The following is a 20,657-nucleotide window of genomic DNA, read 5'->3' on the forward strand; positions in this document are numbered from 1 at the left end:
CTAAGGGTCTGGATGTGAAGTAGAGTTTGGAATGAGTCTGGGAACGTGTTCCACACGACACTGTAATTCCTGTGCTCATAAGACATCCTCAGAGGATAAGAAGCATAGAAGTGAGTGCGTATTTCTTTGGGAGGACCCCCACGAGACAAGAAAGCTTTCAACTGCAGACCATCAGGCACCAGGGACCCTAATAAAACAGGAGCTAGATGGAGGGAGGGAGGGTCATCCAAAGTGAACTAAGGATGTTGGCTGGGGCTGTGGCCAAGTGGATGCTGTGTGGACCTTGGCACAATGGCAGCACATCTGTGCCGTACGTAGCCGCTCTTCAGTCCTTCCCGTTTTCAGTCCTTCTGCTCCCGGGCTCCATCTCCTGTTTTCCTTCCCCCTCTCTCAGTCTGGGTCTGTCCTGAGATCTGCCTGTACCGCCTCCATTGACACATGTAGCAGATGGACTCTCCCCAACCAACTTCCAGAGAAGAGCCAGTGCATAACAGCGGGGTGTGAGGACCACGGGGAGGGCAGAGGAAGAAGAGGGCAACGGCAAGTAAGGACGAGAACGTTAACCATGCACACAGGCTTTTCATAAGAACTTTATTTCTCAAAAAGGGGGAGGAATCCAAAGTATTAAAATAACCCTTTAATTTTTGTTTTGGAGGGAAAGGGCAGGAGACAAAGTAATTCATATAAAAATTTCAAGCATGAGTGCTATAGGTACTTCTTCCTGGGACTCGCAGCTCCAGGTTCCAACTGCATTCTGGGTAACGCCAGGTCCTCTGGGTCCGGACAGGGTGAGCATCTGGAATGCTTCCGTAGATTTACTCCACAATAAATACAAAAAGTCAATCTTCCTGGTGGAAATGATTCAGTCCATTTTTGCAACTGTTTCTGATGAGAATGCCAAAAAGGAGAGCTGCCCCTCTTCTAAATTCCGAATCTTTCCTTTCTGAAACGGACTGTAAGCGTGAAGAAATGAAATGTGGAAAGACATATTAGGTGTGATGGGCTCTAGCGCCAACCAAACGCCAGGGGAGACATTACCTCATTGAGGCGATAAAAAGGTAAAAGTGGCCATGATTTTCCATTGCCTTTTATGGGGGGAAGCTGCACCTTTCTGCTTCTATCCTTGCAGGGAACTGGACTGTGAGAAGCAAAGTCCCCGTCCACGGTGGTTATTTTCTAATGTAGAGAAGGGTGAATTGGAATACGCGCGTTAGCCAAGAGCGGTGTTGTCACACTGAGCCCAAAAGCTTCATGGTACACTTTCCCAGAGGCAGACCCTTCTAGGAAGTGGGAGATGGCACCTGGCTCATCCAGGACACGACGAGATGCTTAAGACCATCTTAACTGTGAAGACCTCTTGAATCCTTCCCAGCTCTTCTCAGTTGGTGTTTCTCTGAGGCACAGGGAGGTTCTCATGAAGATATTTCAAACTTCCGTGCTCAGAGAAATCGGAGACCACGTGGTCCTGCCCCCGCAGTAGCCACTTTGTAGTGAGCAGTCCTTCCAATCCTACTGGTCCTCGTGCGTGGATCCGTGACGTACTGATGCCCACTTCAGCTCCTGAGAAAAAGCATGGATGAGGCTGCGGCTTCCCCAGCCTCCACTTCCTGTCCGTCCACCAGACCCACAGCTCTCTCTTCTCCCAACCTGGCACCCTCTCGCCCTGCCCACTCCATCCTCCCCAGACTCGCCTGAGTTCCATGGTCCCTGTCAATGTGCTCTCTGGTTACTATGAATCACAATGGAGTCCCCTCCTAATGAAACACACTGTGTGGGCCTCTTTTGTGCACTTTTATCCCAAATGCATTTTGACAAGACTAGGAGTGCTGGCTCTGGTATCTGCCGGCTCTGGTATCATCCAGACATAGGTCTGGACTATGTATCACAATTTGACATTTGGGCATTTTTTGAGGTATACAACAATGTCCAGTATAAAGATGAAGAACATTTCCCCCAAACTTTAAGTTCCAGAATGTAAGGGACATGTTCTCAGTATCCCCCAGAATTCTTAGCACATGTACTCATTTGACAGTTACTGAATACACAAGAGGTGACTGCTCATTTTCCTTCTCTCTTGTTCTAGGCCTAGACTTCGGGCATTAAGGGTCTTCCTGAGTCTAGGTGGGCGTTCTGCATGGTACACAGTGGAGGCAGGGTTCCCCTTGTGTGTCACAACTTTACTGAGCAAGTACTATGTACAAGGCACCGTGCTGGGCCTGGGGGAGGCAGTGGTGAATAAATGACGTGAGGTGGTGTTTTCATGGAGCTTATACTTTTGTGGGCAAGGCAGCCAAAGGACGGTTCAGCAAATGATTTCATGTGGTGATGGGAGTGCAGGGAAGGGTGCTGTGACAGACCATGTGGGCAGGGTGGCCTTCACACAGGTGGAGTGGTTAGGGAGAGCCTCCAAAAGCTGAACAGTGACAAGGAGATGGGCAGGGGAGGGGCAGGTGGAGAGGTGGTGCAGGCAGAGACCAGCAGGGGCAGAGACACCTGAGTGGGGATGTGCTTGGGGGTGGTGGCTGGCATGGACCATGTGACCACTGGATTCAGATTCTGCTTTAATAGCATAGAGACCTCATGACGTCGGGCATGTTGCCTGTCTCTCGTGCTTCAATTCACTTAGAAAATGAGGAAAATAATAGAATCTGTCGTGTAGAACTAAGCGAGACAATGCATGTGATATACTTAGCACAGTGCAAGGAATATGTAAATGCTCAATAAACATCACCTGTCACTGTTATCAACGCGCTTCATAAGAATTTAACTCAACCAGCGTTTGAGTGTTTGCTCTACGTAGGTGATGGAAAGACAATGGACTTTTGCTCTCCGCTATTGTGGGCTTTCAGTTGAAACCTGGACACCTCAGTCCTTGAAAGTATGCTGCTATTTCTTCTTCCAATAACATGGAATACAAAAATCAGTGCAACTGATATAATTAAATCAAAAGCCCAACATAACAGAAACAGGCAATTAATGATAAAGGGTCTAATGATTAAGAATAACTGAGTAAAATTCTCTTTAACTACCTTCTGTAATTCAATGAGAAGTACTTCTCTAGGCAGATCATCTATTTAAGAGTTCAGAAAGATTAAAATGTTTTATTTTCAGTGTTGAAATAATGCTCAGATGTGTCATAAATGCCTTACTGGAGCTCTGTACAATGGCACCCCTGAAAACCAGACACTGAAAAATCCTTATACTGGGGAATAGAGATTTTCTTTCTTTTTATTAAAAAAAATTTTTTTTTAAGATTTTATTTTTGGGGCGCTTGGGTGGCGCAGTCGGTTAAGCGTCCGACTTCAGCCAGGTCACAGTCTCGCGGTCCGTGAGTTCGAGCCCCGGGTCGGGCTCTGGGCTGATGGCTCAGAGCCTGGAGCCTGTTTCCGATTCTGTGTCTCCCTCTCTCTCTGCCCCTCCCCCGTTCATGCTCTCTCTCTGTCCCAAAAATAAATAAACGTTGAAAAAAAAAATTTAAAGATTTTTATTTTTAAGTAATCTCTATACCAATGTGGGGCTTGAACTACCAACCCGGAAATCAAGAGTCCCATACTCCACTGACTAAGCCAGCCAGGTGCCCCTGGAGGTTTTATTTCTAAACAGAAGGGGAGAGGGTGTCTTTCTGAAGCTTTTTATTTCAGAGGTCTGTTTTAGAAGTCACCCTTGCACCTCTGGGCTCACCTGTTTATTTCCGATGCCCAGCATACGTATTAACCCTTCTTATGTCCTGTCCTCATGGGGAACTCCTCACTCTCAGGCAACCTGGCTACGTCTCTTTGAAGCAATAAGTCTGCCACAGCAGTGCTCTTGAGAGACCTTGGCATGTACACCTGTCACAACCTGTGCATGTGGACATGCTGTGGTCTGCCATACAGTAGTGGGAGCAACCCAGGCTTTGGACTTGTACAAGTTTGGGTCTAAAAGACAGCTGGGTGACTTTGGGCAAGTTACTTCACTTCTCTGAATCTCAAAGAACTATGAAAAAGAAAAGACAAATACCTACCTTCTTAGCATGCAAAATGCTTACAGACAGGACTTCTCCTGGCTCATTGTTGTTACTATTCTTTCTCATCAACCTCCCTTCCACAATTCCGTCCCTATCATCTTGATCAAGCATGTGACTGTAAAGCAGAGGTGTCTCCTCCACCCTCACTATGCTCTTTGTACCACATAGTGATTCACAAAGGGTCTCCTTTCTCTCCTGACCAGAATCTTTCTTACCCAGTCCAAAGCGGTAGCCATCAGAGAAGCGAGTGCTGGCATTCCAGAACACACAGGCACTATCTACGTGCTGGAGGAAGAACTCTGCTGTTTTCTCTGCAGCATAAAGAGAAGAAACCGAGTTAAGGTGACCAACCCATGGAGAACATCCCTCCTTCCAGTCATGCACTGGTGACTGATCGGGGCTGGGCCCAGGCCCCTGAAGAGCTTCTCCACACATTAAACACGCAGACTTGTAAAAAATCTAAAGAGGAAGAAGGTTAACCAGCTTCATCAGTCCCTGTTATGGAAAGAGTAACTGCCTGGGAAAGACTGGGTTGGAGTCCAGATCTCCCCCTGTAGACATACCCTTGATGCTGCAACGGCCTGACTATATTATTTATAGGATCCAGTGTGAGAATGCCTAAGTCTGAATTCCAATTCCACACTCAATAGCTGGGTGACCTTGGGCAGGTTTCTGAAGCTCTCTGTGCCAGAGCAAAATGCAGACTGGCAATACTACCTAGCTCATAGGGTTGTATAGAGAATAAAATGACTTGGCATCCACAAAGCACTCATCCCAGAGCCTAGCACACGTAAGTGCTCAGTAAACATCAGCTATTCAAACTGGTGGTGTTGTGATTCCCCAATAAACCATCTGTAGATCCTCGGAGGAGGCCATTTACCACTGGCTGCCTTTACTGCTGGGCCTCCAGTGCCTGACACCTACGTGTATCTCTCAGTACTTATCTGTGGAGTGAACGAGTGTGGTGAGCTGCTTCTGCCCTTAACCTCCCGAGCCTAGGTTTCCTCAGCTGTAAATGGGTTTATTCCCATAACCCGGAAAGACTGCTGTAGAAGTTCAAAGGTAATACCTGTGACACAGAGGGAGTCATCTTCAGAGTGGAGCTAACCATCTCTTCCCCACCTCCTCCCCTGGGGCTGCTGTGACAATATAATGTGGCAGATGTGAGAGCACGCAGCAGACCCATGAATCCAACCAACGCCAGGTATTATCATTAGTGTATTCAGACTATGCTTTCTTGCAGCCAGAAGGGGTGAGAGGTGCTGGACCCCACGGAGACCAAAGCAGAAAAAGCAGGTGCTGCACACTTGAAGCACGTGTGCACATGCACACTGACCGTTCTCCGTGACGATGACATCTGTGTGCGAGCTGCCATACTTGTGGATGTGGTCGATGGCCTCCTGGACGCTGTCCACCACTTCAATGCACAATTCCAGGTCCCCATACTCAGTTCGGAGGGACTTAACTTCGGAGGGGCTGAAGGTCAGATAGGAGGCGAACTTGGGGCCCGCGTGAATTTTCACCTGGAACAGAGGAAGTCGAGGGGTAACAATATAAACCCAAGAGCAGTCAGTCAGTTCACTCTTCTTCGTCTAGAATCAAACAGCCAGATGAGCCTGCAGGGGAGGAGCCCATGGCTGCCATGGCCTGGACAACTAAACCAGCCTTCGACTTCCTTTTAGGAGCTGCCCACCACCCTCCAGGATGCTCTGCTTTCGAAAATGCTGACTGGCCACTTGCCAGCAATGGGCCTTCAGTAAAACTGGAGCAGGGATTTAAGCAGGAAGCCTTTGAATGTTAAGAATGTGCAAGGCATTTAACAGGCTACTGACATAAGCCTTGACTGCTGGCATCTTACTAAGATGAACACTTGGCTATAAAAATCCCATTCCCCGCATACGGGACACGTAGTCTTGGACTCACATGGAAAGGAGGAGATGGCCTGTATATATTTCTACTCCCTTCTCTCTGGATAAGTCCTAAGTGTGCTGCAGAGGAAAAGAGCACTTGGTAACCAACCGCCTCAAACCATGGTTACCTGTCAGATTTCCAACTCTGTCAGTCAGGCCCCAGCTCTAGGCTCAGCTCAGCACCATCCTGCTCCTGGCTGGAGGAATTTAAGAACTGGAGGCTGGTCACTGAAGGCCCCAGTCATAAGTCTGATCCCACTTAGGCTTCACTCTCTGAGACCTCCCATGGCTTGGTTCTTTGGGACCAAGCTTTTGCCTTTGCTCAAGTTACAACAAGCAGAGCATGTCCTGTTCTTGTTGCTCCTGAGGCCCTTCTACCTGCAACCCCACTTTCTCCGGGCCTAGGGTCCAACCACCTTCTTCGTGGACGGGAAACCCATCCCTGAGCCCTCACTCTGGGCAAGTCACCCTGCTGGTTTACCTCCAGCAACACAAAGATGAGGTACACACACTGACTGATGTTGATCTGAGGAATTTCAAGGAATCTTGACTTGAATGACTAAGAATATCATAGGTTTGTGTCTGAATCAGGACTGGAGGGGTTTATTCCTGGCTAAAGGAGAGTTTCCTCCTGTCTAGTCCAGCCCAGTCCAGTGTGGTGTTTGGCATACATAGGTGCCAGTAATGTCAAGTAAGGCTCGAAACATGAGTGATCACGTGATCTGACCCCATTTTAATTTGTGGTGTATTTTCATTTTCAAAACAATCCTTTCAGGTTCTCACAGGGACCATGTCCATTTACAAGCTGACTAGAGCCTTCTTTTCCAGCTAAAGGATGAAAGGGAAGTGACACACACTCAGGGTCAAAGCAACCAAGGCCAGCAGCCACTTTATCCAGATACTGTGTTTATTTACATAATTCTGAAAGGGTGCCATGGCATCAGATATTAAAGCTTACGATGTGTTCTGCCAGAAAGCTTAAGTCTATCCATTTTTGCCTGGAGAGCATCTTTTTTTTTTTTTTTTTTTTTTTTTTTTTTTGTGCAATTAGGAATTTAAGATGGAACATACACTTGTGTGAAACTTACTGGCACTGGTTTTTATAACCTCAATGGAATGGTAATAAAATATTCCAGAGAGAACATCATACAAATTGTGGACTCCCAAATACCAATGTATTAAGTACATTAATATTGGTTAATTGAAGGCCCTAGTGGCAAGGTGGACACATATAAATTTCTGGTTTGAAAACTTTTCTGCGCAATCTTTTCAAACCAAATCCAACAGAAACGCGTGTTCAGAAACATAAACTTTATGCCGCCTGAATAAATGGTTCCAGAAACAGTCCTTTTAGTGGGCTGCCATGTGATCTGTCTTATCTTTGACCTCTCTTAGCACTTACCACATTCCACTTTGTAATACAGCTATGTGAGCATGGGTTTCTTCTATCTACTAGACTGTGAGAAGGCAGGGATAGGTTTTACTCCTCTCTGTGTACTTAGCACAGAACTCCGTACACAGCAGATGCTCAAAAGTATTGCTTCTTAAATTGCCTTAAATGGGAAGGCAGCTACCCACAGGCTTCTAAATCTCAAAATGGAAGACAGGAAGGGACACAGGAGTCCTGTGGACTTGTACCTGTTCCACTCTCAGCATGTCAATGATCTGGTCAAATAATGGTGTTCTCAGCAGATCTCGGTGAATTAACAGAGTTTCCAAAGCATTACAGGCAGCTGGATATTCACATTTAGAGTCTCGGACTGAAAGAAGGAAGACAAATAATTGTTTCTATTAACATGCTCCCAAGTCACAGAGGATCTGCTAAATATTCTGCCTGCACACAGCAGAGGCCCCATCTAGCTCACCCAGTCTGGTGGCTTTATCGACGCTGGCCTCTGAATCCACATACATGTGGCAGATCCCCTCACTGTGTCCCATCACCGGGATCCCCTTAGCAGCTTTCTGGATATCTCTGACCAGCTGGGAAGAGCCACGTGGAATAATCAGATCTATCATTTTATCTAGGCGACAAAGATCTTCCACTTCTTCTCTGGTATTCACCTGAAGAGGTAGAGAATAAAAACAGAAAAATGACATCTGACCTCATGAAATACAAAGTAGCAGCACCCCTTTTACGGATAAAAGTCTGTACAAAAGTCTGTACCTCGGGAGAACTAAATCAGGTGCTGTGAAAACTTATTCCAAAAGTAAGAGTCCTGATATCATCTACCAAATACTTAAGCAAACACTACACATTAGGTGCTGTGCTCTGCATTACAAAACAGGAGGACATGTCCCAGCTGTCTAAGAGCTCAGAGTCTAGCAGGAAAGATACGACTAGGACACAACGCACTGCAACTCAGGGCAGATAATTTTCAAAATGGTACCAAGGTACCAAGTGCTACCTCTGGAAGTCAGAGGAGCTACAGATTATGGCTGGCCAGGAGGATCACAACGGAGGTGCTGCCCTGTGGCTTCTCCAACCACAGCCTTCACGACCGGCTGGGTCTTGCTAAGGAGTTCTGCTTCTCCACGGGTGCCGCTGACAAGCTCTCCCCTGGAGTGAAGCCCTGGTTTCAGGACACTGAGATGATGATGGCCTTTTCTCTTCCTCTTGATTTTTAATTCACCCATATGGTCATGTTATTTACAGGAGAAACACAAATACATACGTATGAGAACGTTTGTAACAATTTTATTCTGCATAACCCAAAACTGGAAACAACCCAAAAGTTAGCCAACAAAAGAAAGGATAACTGCAGTATACACACATACATGGAATACCACATGGTGATAAAAAGAGAAAACTACTGCTGGATGTAACAATATGGATGGTTCTCACAGACACAAAGATACACAAAAGAAACATAACACAGAAGAGTGTATTTTGTATGATTCCATTTATAATGAAGTTCAAGAATAAGCGAAAGGTGAATGTGAAAGAAGTAAATAAGGGGCTACTTGGTGGTGGTGGGGCATACTGATCAGGAAGGGCACAAGGGAGCCTTCTGGGGTGCTAGAAGTGTTCCACAGTTGGATATGGCTGGTGGCTACGTATGTGTGTACGGGGATATTCGGATAAAGTCACAGAGTTTTTCAGGTAAGATTTGTATACTTTACTGTATGGATGTTATACATCAATAAGAAGAGGGGTGGGGGTGGGAGGAAACCTGTCTGATTAAGGTAGGATGTGGTAGAGCTGGGATCTGAATCCCTAAAATCTGTGCCCTTTCCACCCCCTGTGGTGCCATAAAAAAAACAAAAAACAAAAAAAACAAAAAAACCTAATTCCTGTTAGGGGGCACGTAATGCAGTGGGTTTATAGACACTGCCCCAGCAACCAGCAGAATCCCGGAATGTCAGAGTAAGTAGGCCTTGATGGAGAAAGAGAAGGATCCGGAATTAGCCCAGGTTCAAATGTAAACTTTACAACAGACTGCGTGATTTCAGGTGAGTTACTTTCACCACTGAGCCTGTTTTTCCCCCTCGTTCTGATGGCACATTCCTGTTATGGGTTATGTGAAGACTGAATGAGACAACAGACGGAAACTGCCTTGCCCACAGCAAGTTTTCAGTAAGCTGTACCTACTACTGTCTAGTTCAAAAACTCCACCTGATGACTGAGGAGAGTGAGACAGTGGTTAAAATAATGAGCATAATAACAATAATGATAATAGCATGACCTCATTCTTACATGCTGCACGATGGTTTATGACAAACTTTCATAAAATCTGTCTCATCTGACTTGCCCTAAATCACTAAGCCACTAAAGACCCATGTGGACCAGGAAGCCCCTGTTCTGGTCAAGCTTGCCTATAAAAATGGCTTGGCCTTACGTGACCTAAGTAAGCTTTGCTTCAAACACCCAAACGCCAAATTGAACCCCTCTGGGTCTGATGTGGCTCATTCCCAGGGACCTACCAGCTGTATGGCCTCCTTGACTCCATGGATTGAGAGGGCCTCTTGGGCCAAAAGATGAAGAATCCGGTTGCTGTGTGTGGCCTCCTTCCCTCCTTTGAGTAATAAGCCATTACCACTTGCTATAGCCAAGGCTGCCACCTGCAGATCAAAGGGGAGAGAGCAGTGAACCAAAGAGAAAACGCAGTAATAATAACAGCATTCACCGAGCACTTTATATACTATAGTGATTTTTATACAATATAGTAACAGTGTTTGCTGAGCACTTTTATAAGGCCTGTCATTAGGCCCTTATAAGGCCTAATCTGTTCAAACTTCATGATATCCCAGTGAATTAAATACTTGTTTTATCTCCTGCTTTACAGATAAGGACACTGAAGCCCAGAGAAGTTGGTGACTCCCCAAAGTCTCATAGCTTATAACTGGCAGGGCCAGAAGTCTTGACTCCAGAGCCAAAGCACCCAATCTCAGGAACTAAACTATACAGCTTCCTTAGCACCATTAGCAAAGTAACCTAAGTGGCCAGCGTCACATGGCCCCCTCCCCACTTGGGCCCTGGTGGAGGACAGGGAGCTTAGCTGCCTCTGGCTGAGGCTGGGTGGCCTCTCTGGCCACATCTTCCTCTGGCCCTGTAACTATTCTGAGAGCTCTAAATGTTGGTGCTGAGAACCTGGAGCAGACTAGAGACCCGTCAGACCCTGGACAAGCTGTGGTGATTTCTGGGAAGGGAGCACAAGCAGGGAGCACAGGGTGAGTACAGGAGCCTGAAATGCTTTGCGGTGAATACTCCTTGACATGACCTAAAACCAGCTTGTTCACCAAGGACTCCCATACCACGGGATCTGTCCTCAGCCCCTGGCTGGTGCTGGCACACTGCCCCCTCTGGGCACACACCTGTTTGCAGAAATACTCCAGTGAAAAAGCAGGCCACCCAGGAGGAGGGTTAGTTACCCTCTTAAAGCAGAGTTAATGACTCTGACCTGATTATCTAAGGCCTAAAGCTTAACTTTTTTTTTAAAGTTTATATATTTATTTTGAGAGAGAGAGAGAGAGAGAGGGAAAGCACGCATGCACTCACACGTGGGGGAAAGGCAGAAAGAGAGGGAGAGACAGAATCCCAAGCAGGTTCTGCACTGTCAGCATGGAGCCCAATGTGGGGCTCGAACTCATGAACTGCGAGATCATGCCCTGAGGCGAAACCAAGAGTCTAGGATGCTTAACTGACAGAGCCACCCAGGAGTCCCCTGAAGTTTAACTTTCTGAATGTTCTTGGGATGAATGAAAATCTTCCCATTTTTATAATGTAATAAAAGGAACTTTACTAAAAAACCTTGCCTGAGCATGTTAATCTCAATTAGTGGCTCTTAATCCTTTATTGGTTTTGTTGCTCATGGACCCCTTATAAAAAGTAATGTAAATCTTCTCTATATAAATGCACTAGCACACAGAACTGCACACAATTTTTTTACAATTCATGGATTCTATGATGCCATCCAGAGTTAAGATCCCAGGTGAGGAACATGAGCTGTAGTTGGCTAGAGAAGAAACCTTTCTCCACGTGAAGTATCCGTTAGTACGGATGAAAGACAGCAAAAAAACATCACGTACTCATTCCTACTAGCAGATTCGGGTTCTACAGTTTTCACTTGGTATTTCTGCAAACAGGTGTGTGGCCAGAGGGGGCAGTGTGCCAGCACCCACCAGGGGCTGAGGACAGACCCTGTGGTATGGGGTGAACAATCTGGTTTTAGGTCATGTCAGGGAATATTTACCACAAAGCATTTCAGGCTCCTGTGCTCACCCTGTGCCCTATGGCAAAGAGGTGCTGTTTTTGTTTTGTTTTTCTTTAGATATTTATTTATTTATTTTAAGTAGGCTCCATGCCCAACATGGGGCTTGAACCCACAACCCCGAGATCAAGAGCTGCACACTCTACTGACTGAGCTGGCCAGGCACCCCTGTTTTATGTTTTTAAATAGATATTCTCTTTGAGATTTTGAGGCTAGTGAAAAGAAAAAGCTGGTATCATCCTACTGGTCAGTCTGGTGGGAAAATTGTCCCCAAATTTTAAAGTGTTTAGGGTAACCAGTGGGACAACCCTCTAATGCCACCCTGTATCAAGGCATGGCTTCTTGGAAAAAATCTTTTAAACACATGATTTCTCAACATTAGCCTGTAATATGTCAAATTCCTTAAAGAGGGTTGCATTCTAGTTTTCATTAACTACTGGAAGTTCTTCTTCCTGAGAGATTTACCTACAGGAGGCCATCTGTGACAGTGAGAACAAAGGGGTCTTTTTCACATGGGGAAAACCAGCTACACGATGAATGACCTTGCAGTAAGCTAGCAGGGGTTCTGTGGTCAGGGAACACAGTGCCCCAGTGAGTGAAGACATACAGAAATGTGCTCCTGCACTGTGCTAGGGAAGATGCATCTGTTGTAAGTGTGACAGCAATAGTAACTTCTATAAGCTTCAGTTTCTTCAACTGTAAAATGGACATATGAATACCTACTTTAGAATCACTGGAAGAATCAATAACATAAATTACTTTAAGAACCACCTGAGAAGTCTCAAAAACTTATCTCTGGGGGAGAAAAAAAGATAAGAACTTCTCACCAAAAAAAGAAAAAAAGAAAACCATCTTTGGAAGATTTTGGGTCCTGAAAATATATTCTTCCCCTACCCCAATAGCAGGCACATACCTGGGGTAGACAGTCTGGGCGAGACTCAAAGATGACCAGCAGGACTCCAATTGGGACAGTCACTTGTTCTAGCTCCAAGTTTTTGGCAATTCGGGTTCGACGCAAAACACGCCCCACGCTGTCCTGTGAGGAGGCTGCGATCTGCCGTAGACCGATGGCCAGGCTGTTCAATTTAGATGTGGAGAGGCTCAAACGTTTCAGCAGAGGAGCTGCGAGTCTCCCTGAAGAGGTGTGAGGAACACATGATAAAGGAGTGGCTCTGGACAGGCTGCAGCTGCTTTACCGAACACACGGCACTGTGTTAGGAACAGACACGAATTTAGCGGGTCTTGAGAAGACAATGACATGCCACTTAGTTTTTCTAGGGGGCTTTTGGCAGTGTATTTCACACGTAAAGGTATGTACACCAATACCCTCTGTGCCAGCAAATTCAATTCCAGAAATTTGTCATTCGCATGAGCAAACTTGCATGTAATGAGGATACTTGTCACAGTATTTACATAATAAAATCAAATTCTGCTTAAACATTTAGACAATGAACTACCAGGCAGTTATTACAAATATCTATATGTACTGACATGGAAAGCTGTCCAGGATATAGTTTTTGAAGAAGATAAACTACAAAAGAGCATGTATGATAATATCCTATTTAACAAATATTGCATATATGCATGTGGAGATGTCTGGAAGCCATCAAGAACACTGATGATCTCTTTCTGCATTATTTTAATGTTTTATAACGATTGCCTTATTTTTATAATCAGAAGCAATAAAGATGTTTCCTTTTGAAATAAAAACTTAAATAGAATTATAGTAAGTTCACTTTTTTCTTCTTTTTTTAAGTAGGCTTCATGGCCAGTGTAGAGCCCAACATGGGGCTTAAACTCATGACCCTGAGATCAAGACATGAACTGAGATTAAGAGTTGGATGCTTAACCAACGGAGCCACCAAGGTGCTCCTAATAATGGTAAGTTCATATTCAGAATTTTCTTTAAATTTAAATACAACTGTTTGCATGGTGTGATTCTCTCTGCACACACACACACATATTCATATATACACATGTATATGTACCAGGGAAAATCGTGTGGAATCACATATCACAAATCATTACTATGGTTAATGTTGAAATGAGATGATGAAAAATTTCTTTCTTTTTTATAGTCACAGCCACCAAGATAAAATAATACAAAGTTTTCTACTTAGGAAAGGAGGAACCTACCTTATATTAAGAAAAAAGCTGAATCATCATTTTACCAACCAATTATATCAATCCGTTTTCTTCACTTTTCCCTATGTGTTAATATCAAGTTTCAAACACAGTGCATGTTAAATGTTACATTCTAGTTTTCCACCTCACAATCCATATTTGCTTTCCATGTTGCCAAAACTGTTGTAATTACTACTGCATACTCCACTGAGTTGACACAGCTTAACACATTTAACCAGCCCTATGTTGTTAAACACTGAGGTTGTTTCCAGTTTTCAGTGTGATAAATAACCCTGCTCCAAGAATCTTTACATACAGAGCAGTTTTCTCTTCTTGAAATAGTTTCTTATGATAAATTTCCTGAAAAGGACTTAGCAAGTCAAAGGGACCACCATGCTCATGTATAGCCAGGACTTTGTTTATAAGCCACTGTGCGTCCTTATGAATTTCCAGAGAGACAGAACTGAGGTCAGAAGTCAGACTTCTGCCAATAACTAATTGTGTGACCTTGAGCAACAGCTTTAACCTCAGTGGGTCGTAATTCTTTTACTTTAAAGAACTGTATAAGATTATCATCAAAGATTTCTTCACACAGAAAGGCCTTACTTAGGTGTTGGCTGCTATTAGTGAAATGTCTAAAATAGTCCTCAGTATTTTTCTTTTTTGTCCTGAAACTGCCATAGTATCCATGGCTCATGACCTGTGGGTACAGAAAAAGCTCCTTTGGAGGGCTGTACTAGAGCATCTGGGAAAGGAGCTGGAGATGGTATGCATAATTTGAATACTAGCAAGCTGCCTTTAATAAAAATGATGCATAATATAAAATTTCTTCTATAACAATCTTTTTTTTTTTTTTTTACATTCCTAAAAGTTTTTATTTATTTATTAAGAAAGAGAGAGAGAGAAAGAGCATGAGGAGGGGAGGGGCAGAGAAACAGTAAGAGAGAGAATCCCTAGCAGGCTCCACACAGCGCAGAGCTTGATGTGGGGCTCAAACCCATGAACCATGAGATCATGACCTGAGCTTAGCCAACTGAGTCACCCAGGTGCCCCGTATAACAATCTTGTCTTTAGGCAGACTACACTGTAAGAATTATTAGTAAAACAAAGAACAAAAACCAAAACCAAACCCTCCGTAACACTGACTCCAAATCGAGTGGTCCTTACCCTCTGCCTCCTCCAAGTCTTTCTTGTTGGCTAACAGGATCTCATCACGCTGGTCCGTCAACAGATCAGCCAGATGATGGATAATCTCTGCTCTCTAGGAAGAAAGGTAAAACAAACAAGCAAATACATTAATCCGAGAAGAACCCATACCATTAAACCTACTCCTCTGAATGAGCCAGGCCTTGCTCCTAAATGCAAAGTCATCATTGACTGAAATCTCCTTACATCCTATCAACCATTACACACCTCAGCTCCCCTCATTTTTTCCTTCCTCTCTCACTACTCATCTCCTTCTCCTTCTTGTATTTCTTCCTCTTTTACCATTCCTGATTATTATGATTAGCAGACCACGGCCCAGTAGTGGGGAAAAGGCACAATGAATTATACAATCAGTCCCCAAACCCAAGATGGGGGCTAGCATTTTGAATTGGCATGATACATACATCTCTGCATACTCAGTTTCACTGGCTATGTAATTTATTAAGTAAATTTTGACAATTACTTATTTTGACAATTTTGACAATTACTTATTTAATGAATTCACTCAAAGGGGAAAATCCAGTCCTGGATGCTTGAAGGGATCTCAATCCTTACCCACCTAGGTTAAAAAGTGTGGCAAATCAGTGTGATCACTGAAGAAGCCAAGGGAAGTGGTTTAGAGAGACAGGCTAAGCTCTTCCTTTGCTTTCCTTTCTCTACTTGTAGTTATTTAAAATTTTCTTTTTTCTCAGGCCAAAGTGCTCCCTAGAAAAAATCTAAACACAACATCCTTAACAACACAGGCTTTGAGAAGCCAATCCCCAGCTTCCGTGACTGCCTTGTTTCCAGACCTGCAGTGTCTGCCACTTCACTGTGGGCAGGCCTCTGACTAGAGGGCAGGCTCTTGAGCTTCCATCTAATGGGTAAGTCAGGGGACTCAGATGTGTTAGAATAAGCAGTTTTCCTACATTTCCATGTCCAGTATGTGGCAGGCTTAGGAAATCTCCTTGGTCTCACCATGTTCATGACGTTTTTGATCAAAACATAGTGATAAAAAGCTACCTTAGGCCACAGACTACAAAACACAAAAGGGAAAATAAAATTTAGAGAGAGAAAAGGCAGAACAAATCTGAATCTTACTTGTAACTAGAATAACTCTGTGGGGACAAGAGGAATGGAGGGGGACATGGCAGCCTTGACTGTGCACTAAGCCTCACAGCATGACTCAGTCTGAAAACCAACCAAACTATTAGCAAAGGTTATTACCTGCTCAGGTTCCAAAGTGGCCAACATCCTTCCTCCTGCTCGAGCCATTTCTCCCTGCTGTTCAACGGTAGGACCTGTAAGAATATTTGCAAACATCAGATCATGGACAGCAACCCAGCACGTGCACAGACTCATAACGTGGTGTGCTTGCTTCCTAGAGGTCACTCAGACAAATAAAATGGCAAAAGAATACACTAGATTAACTCGGGCATAAACACAAGAAACTTGTCTATATTTCCGGGGTAAGTTACATCTCGTAGAGTTCTTTTCAATTCCACTTTAGCTTATATTCTCTAATGTGTTTGCATTTCTGAATGTAGGTTATATCTTTGGCAATATCTTTGCGAACAATTGAGAGTACATACCATGTCTTACTGTCTTAAGTGTCTTTGCATTTCTAGGCCTCTAGCATAGGCCTAGCAAATGTTTCTTAAGAGAATGGATGCTCATATTCTTTAACATAGTGGTTTTAGAGAGAATGGGAAGCCTAGTTGGGCAGGTTCGCTAAACTTTACAAAAGCAAAGCAAAGTCCAATTTTGCAAAGAGTGTCTGAAACAATACCGTACTTCAGAATATCAACACGTCAATTTTGTGATCTCTACTCCTAGAGGAGAGCTCAATCTCCGGTCTCATTTAGGCCATGGTGTGACTACTCAATGAGGAACTACTTACCTGCAGGCTTTACTTCAGAAAAGAAGGTGCCAACCTTCTTTCCCTCCACAATGTCTGTGATGACATGTCCAGACACCTTTGGGTGGGTTCCGTTGGCAATAACCACAGAAGTGCCACCTTGCAAAGCCCAGAGGGCCGCTTTCACCTAATAGGAGAGGTTAGATCCCAACATAACATTCAGACTTTTGCAGGGTCTAGTCATCCATACTTTAAACTCGCAAAAAGAGAATACAATGTGATAGTGAGCAATTGAAGTATATGCAGGAATGTTTTGAACAACTCAGAAGCTCTGAAAACACACTTAGCCCTTGCTCTCTCTCTCTCCAGCCCAAATCTGGTAGGTGCTAAAGATGAGCCAATCTGCTTTTTGTTCTCAGTGTTCAAAGACTCTCTAGTACTAGGACTCATAACTTCTACATTTGACTTACTGTGCCTCGACATAGTGTCCAGCCTGGTGTTTAACCAGAATCTGATCCTGAGTTCTTTTAACTTTTGTAGATCTCTTTTGTAGGTCTTTGCCATTCCTACAATTGATGCTGTATCTTAAGAGTATTACTTTTTAGAACAATTAATGGCAGAGAAAAATTTTTGGAAGATTTCGTAAGAAAGAGTTGAGTGGGGGCACCTGGCTGGCTTCCTCAATAGAGCATGTGACTCTTGATCTCAGGGTTGTGAGTTCGAGCCCCATGTTGGGTGTAAAGATTACTTAAAAAAAATAAAAAATCTTGGGGTCCCTGGGTGGCTCAGTCCATTAAGCACCTAACTTATGATCTCAGCTCAGGTCATGATCTCACAGTTTGTGAGTTCCAAGCCCTGCATCAGGCTTTTTGCACTGACAGTGCGGAGCCTGCTTGGGATGCTCTCTCTCCCTTCTCTCTGCCACTACCCCACTCACATTCTCAGTCTCAAAATAAATAAACTTAAAAAAAAATTTAAGAAAATCTTTAAAGTAGGGGGTGCCTGGGTGGCTCAGTCAGCTAAGCGTCCAACTTTGGCTCAGGTCATGATCCCACAGCTCGTGGGTTGAAGCCCCACGTTGGGCTCTGTGCTGACAGCTCAGAGCCTGGAGTCTGCTTCAGATTCTATGTCTCCCTCCCTCTCTGCCCCTCCCCTACTCGTGCTGTCACTCTCTCAGAATAAACTTAAAAAAAAAAATTATATATAGAGGGAGAGGGAGAGAGGGAGCCTGCCCTTGACGACTTTATAACATGAACACACTATATAATATTAATGAAGAGAATACATATACAGACATGACAAAATATAGGTACACAATATGCATTATACCTGTATTTAGACATGTGCACATTTAAGTGTGTATGTGCCTAGTATTTTAGCCATTAGCCCCCAAACAATCACAAAAGTCAAAAGGGTAGGGGCATCTAGCTGGCTCAGTCGGAGAAGTGTGCAGCTTTTGATCTGAGGGTCGTGGGTTTCTAGCCCCATGTTGGGTGTAGAGATTACTTAAATAAATAAAACTTAAAAAAAAAGCAAAAAGGGTAAAATATTGTTTGGTTTTTTTAGCTGTTATAGGCAGTAACAGCATCAGACCCTTACCTTGGCTTCCATGCCACCCATGCCTACTCTTGACTTGGTTCCAAAGGTCACAGACTGCTGATCTCCGGGATAAAATATATCAATGAGCTTTGCATCATCTGACCCTGGGGGGCTGTCAAAGAGACCTAAAAAGTAGACAGGAGTTGGCAGTATTGCTTTAATGGAAGGCATGCCCCCCAAGACAGACATACCCCTGGGCACTTGCCAACCACTCTGTACGTGACTGATCCAGATGAAGTCTGTGTTCTACCAGCTCTAACCAGAAAAAAGAACAAGTGATCTGTATAGTCTATCCATGCTGAAAAGCAGCAACAGGACTTTCCATACATACTTTTATATTCTGTTTGCCAGCATCACAGCATGTCCATATCCTTGGTGCAACACTTATCAGCCCTGCCCACTCCACTGTCTACTGGGAAGCTGTCCTCACCTCTGCCACTGCTACTTAAGATGCTGAATTAAGGAAGTAACTGAAAAAGATGAGTGGCTACTGCAGAAACAGTGTAGTAGCCATATACTATAATGTGACTATTTCCAAGTGGGATGAAATGTGAGACAGGTTTTCATGAACTCTCACAGCATCCTTTGAAACAGTCACTAATTATAATCCCTGTGTTATGGGGAAGTCATTGTGAAGGTTATGCTGAGGCAGCAGAAGAGCATACAACTCTTGGCATTTAGTCTGGACTTATCACCATAAAGCCTATGTCCCTTTTATAGTTGAGTAGAATAATATAAAATATGAGTTACGTGAAATGTTACATGCATACAATCCAAGATTAAAAATCTTCACCATTTCACTTGTAAACATAGCCAGTTGGAGCCTTGGAAAGAAAAATGAAGGGCCTGTGAAAATGGAGTCACATCAAGGCCTAAGTACAGGGAGGAACTGCCTGGGGTTGGGGACTGGCTCAAGGACATGTGGGCAGGGATGTTTTTGGTTTAAGTTACTACTTTTCCCATGTGAAAATACAGCCCTTTCTGCTTCATATTCTAAATCTCTAATGCAATACTGCTATATGCATCACCTCCAGGAAAAGGGGAGTCAGAGGAGTGAGGGAATCAGGGTCCGGTATAAAATGCAGCAGTGCTAACCATGGGCAGCAATTACAGGGAGAGAAAAACTACCTCTCCAACCTCTGTCCATTGCAACCCAGCACTCCACGGCTCCTGGACTCAGGGATGGAGTTTTCTCAGAAGGCACTACGATATGAGATCACAGGCTTGGATTCTGACGCTATTTTGGTTTCATACAAAAATAACATGGTCAAGGTTATACAATCCTAAGACAAAGTTTCTCCAGAGATGCTGAAGAGTGCCTAGAGTTCTAATAGTCTGCCTACTCCTCTTTTTCCCTTATAGCAGCTTCTTAAAGCCACCAAGAGCATATTCAAAATTCTATTATTGTGCTAAAAATCAACATTCAATGGATAACTAATTAAGAGTTAATAGCACAAGCCTGTTTTTTGTACATTCATGTACATTTGCACACAAATGTGGATAGCAGCATTAGTTATAAATGCTCACATGTCTATCAACTGATGAATGGGTAAATAAAATGTGGTGTATCTACATGGTGGAATATTGTTTGGCAATAACAAGAAAGTACTGACATATGCTATCAACACTGATGACCAATTTTGGTGTTCAAGGCTACATTAAAAATGTTTACTAGAGGGGCACCTGGCTGGCTCAGTCGGAAGAGCACGTGACTCTTGATCTCAGGGTCATGAGTTCGAGCCCTTGTTCAGTGCAGAGACTACTTAAAAAAAAAAGTTTACTAGACTCTAGTTGAAATTGGGCTTTATGTATTAATCTCTCAAACTCATGTCTTTTACCTTGCAAAGCAGTATAGAAGAGAGGAAGAGTGTAGATTTTTAAACTGAACAGATTTAGTTGTGAAACCAGCCTCTGGTACTATGTGAATCTGGATACACCATTTAACTGGTGTGAATGTAATTTTTAATTTCTTCATCTGAGTAAGCTAAGCTACCTGCTTTGCAGGATTGCTATAAGGATTCAATAAATTGACATTTATAAAGCACCTAACACAGTATTTAAGCATAGTAGAAATTCAATATAAATCTGTGGAGGGGCGCCTGGATGGCTCAGTCAGTTGGGCGTCCGACTTCAGCTCAGGTCATGATCTCATGGTCCGTGGGTTCGAGCCCTGCATTGGGCTCTGTGCTGTCAGTTCAGAGCCTGGAGCTTGCTTCGGATTCTGTGTCTCCCTCTCTCTCTGCCCTCCCCCACTCATGCTCTGTCTC

General features: G+C 44.0%; 1 protein-coding gene across 4 annotated transcripts in view; it reads right to left on the reverse strand.

Moving 5' to 3' along the window:
* Nucleotides 1-574: 574 nt before the first annotated feature.
* The window catches only part of ALDH18A1 (aldehyde dehydrogenase 18 family member A1), a 41,749-nt gene continuing 21,666 nt past the window's right edge, over nt 575-20,657 (reverse strand). For all 4 annotated transcript variants that reach the window (XM_027062704.2, XM_053207016.1, XM_027062702.2 and 1 more), the window contains exons 8-18: nt 18,391-18,515; nt 16,834-16,978; nt 16,161-16,234; nt 14,916-15,009; nt 12,538-12,758; nt 9,838-9,975; nt 7,782-7,977; nt 7,555-7,676; nt 5,343-5,529; nt 4,222-4,317; nt 575-1,560 (exon numbers count right to left, since the gene is read on the reverse strand). In XM_027062704.2, coding sequence (XP_026918505.1) covers nt 1,379-1,560; nt 4,222-4,317; nt 5,343-5,529; nt 7,555-7,676; nt 7,782-7,977; nt 9,838-9,975; nt 12,538-12,758; nt 14,916-15,009; nt 16,161-16,234; nt 16,834-16,978; nt 18,391-18,515 — 1,580 coding nt within the window. In that variant the 3' untranslated portion in view covers nt 575-1,378. The remainder of the gene's footprint in view (nt 1,561-4,221; nt 4,318-5,342; nt 5,530-7,554; nt 7,677-7,781; nt 7,978-9,837; nt 9,976-12,537; nt 12,759-14,915; nt 15,010-16,160; nt 16,235-16,833; nt 16,979-18,390; nt 18,516-20,657) is intronic.

This window comes from Acinonyx jubatus, chromosome D2 (assembly GCF_027475565.1).
Source record: "Acinonyx jubatus isolate Ajub_Pintada_27869175 chromosome D2, VMU_Ajub_asm_v1.0, whole genome shotgun sequence".
Lineage (NCBI taxonomy): Eukaryota > Metazoa > Chordata > Mammalia > Carnivora > Felidae > Acinonyx > Acinonyx jubatus.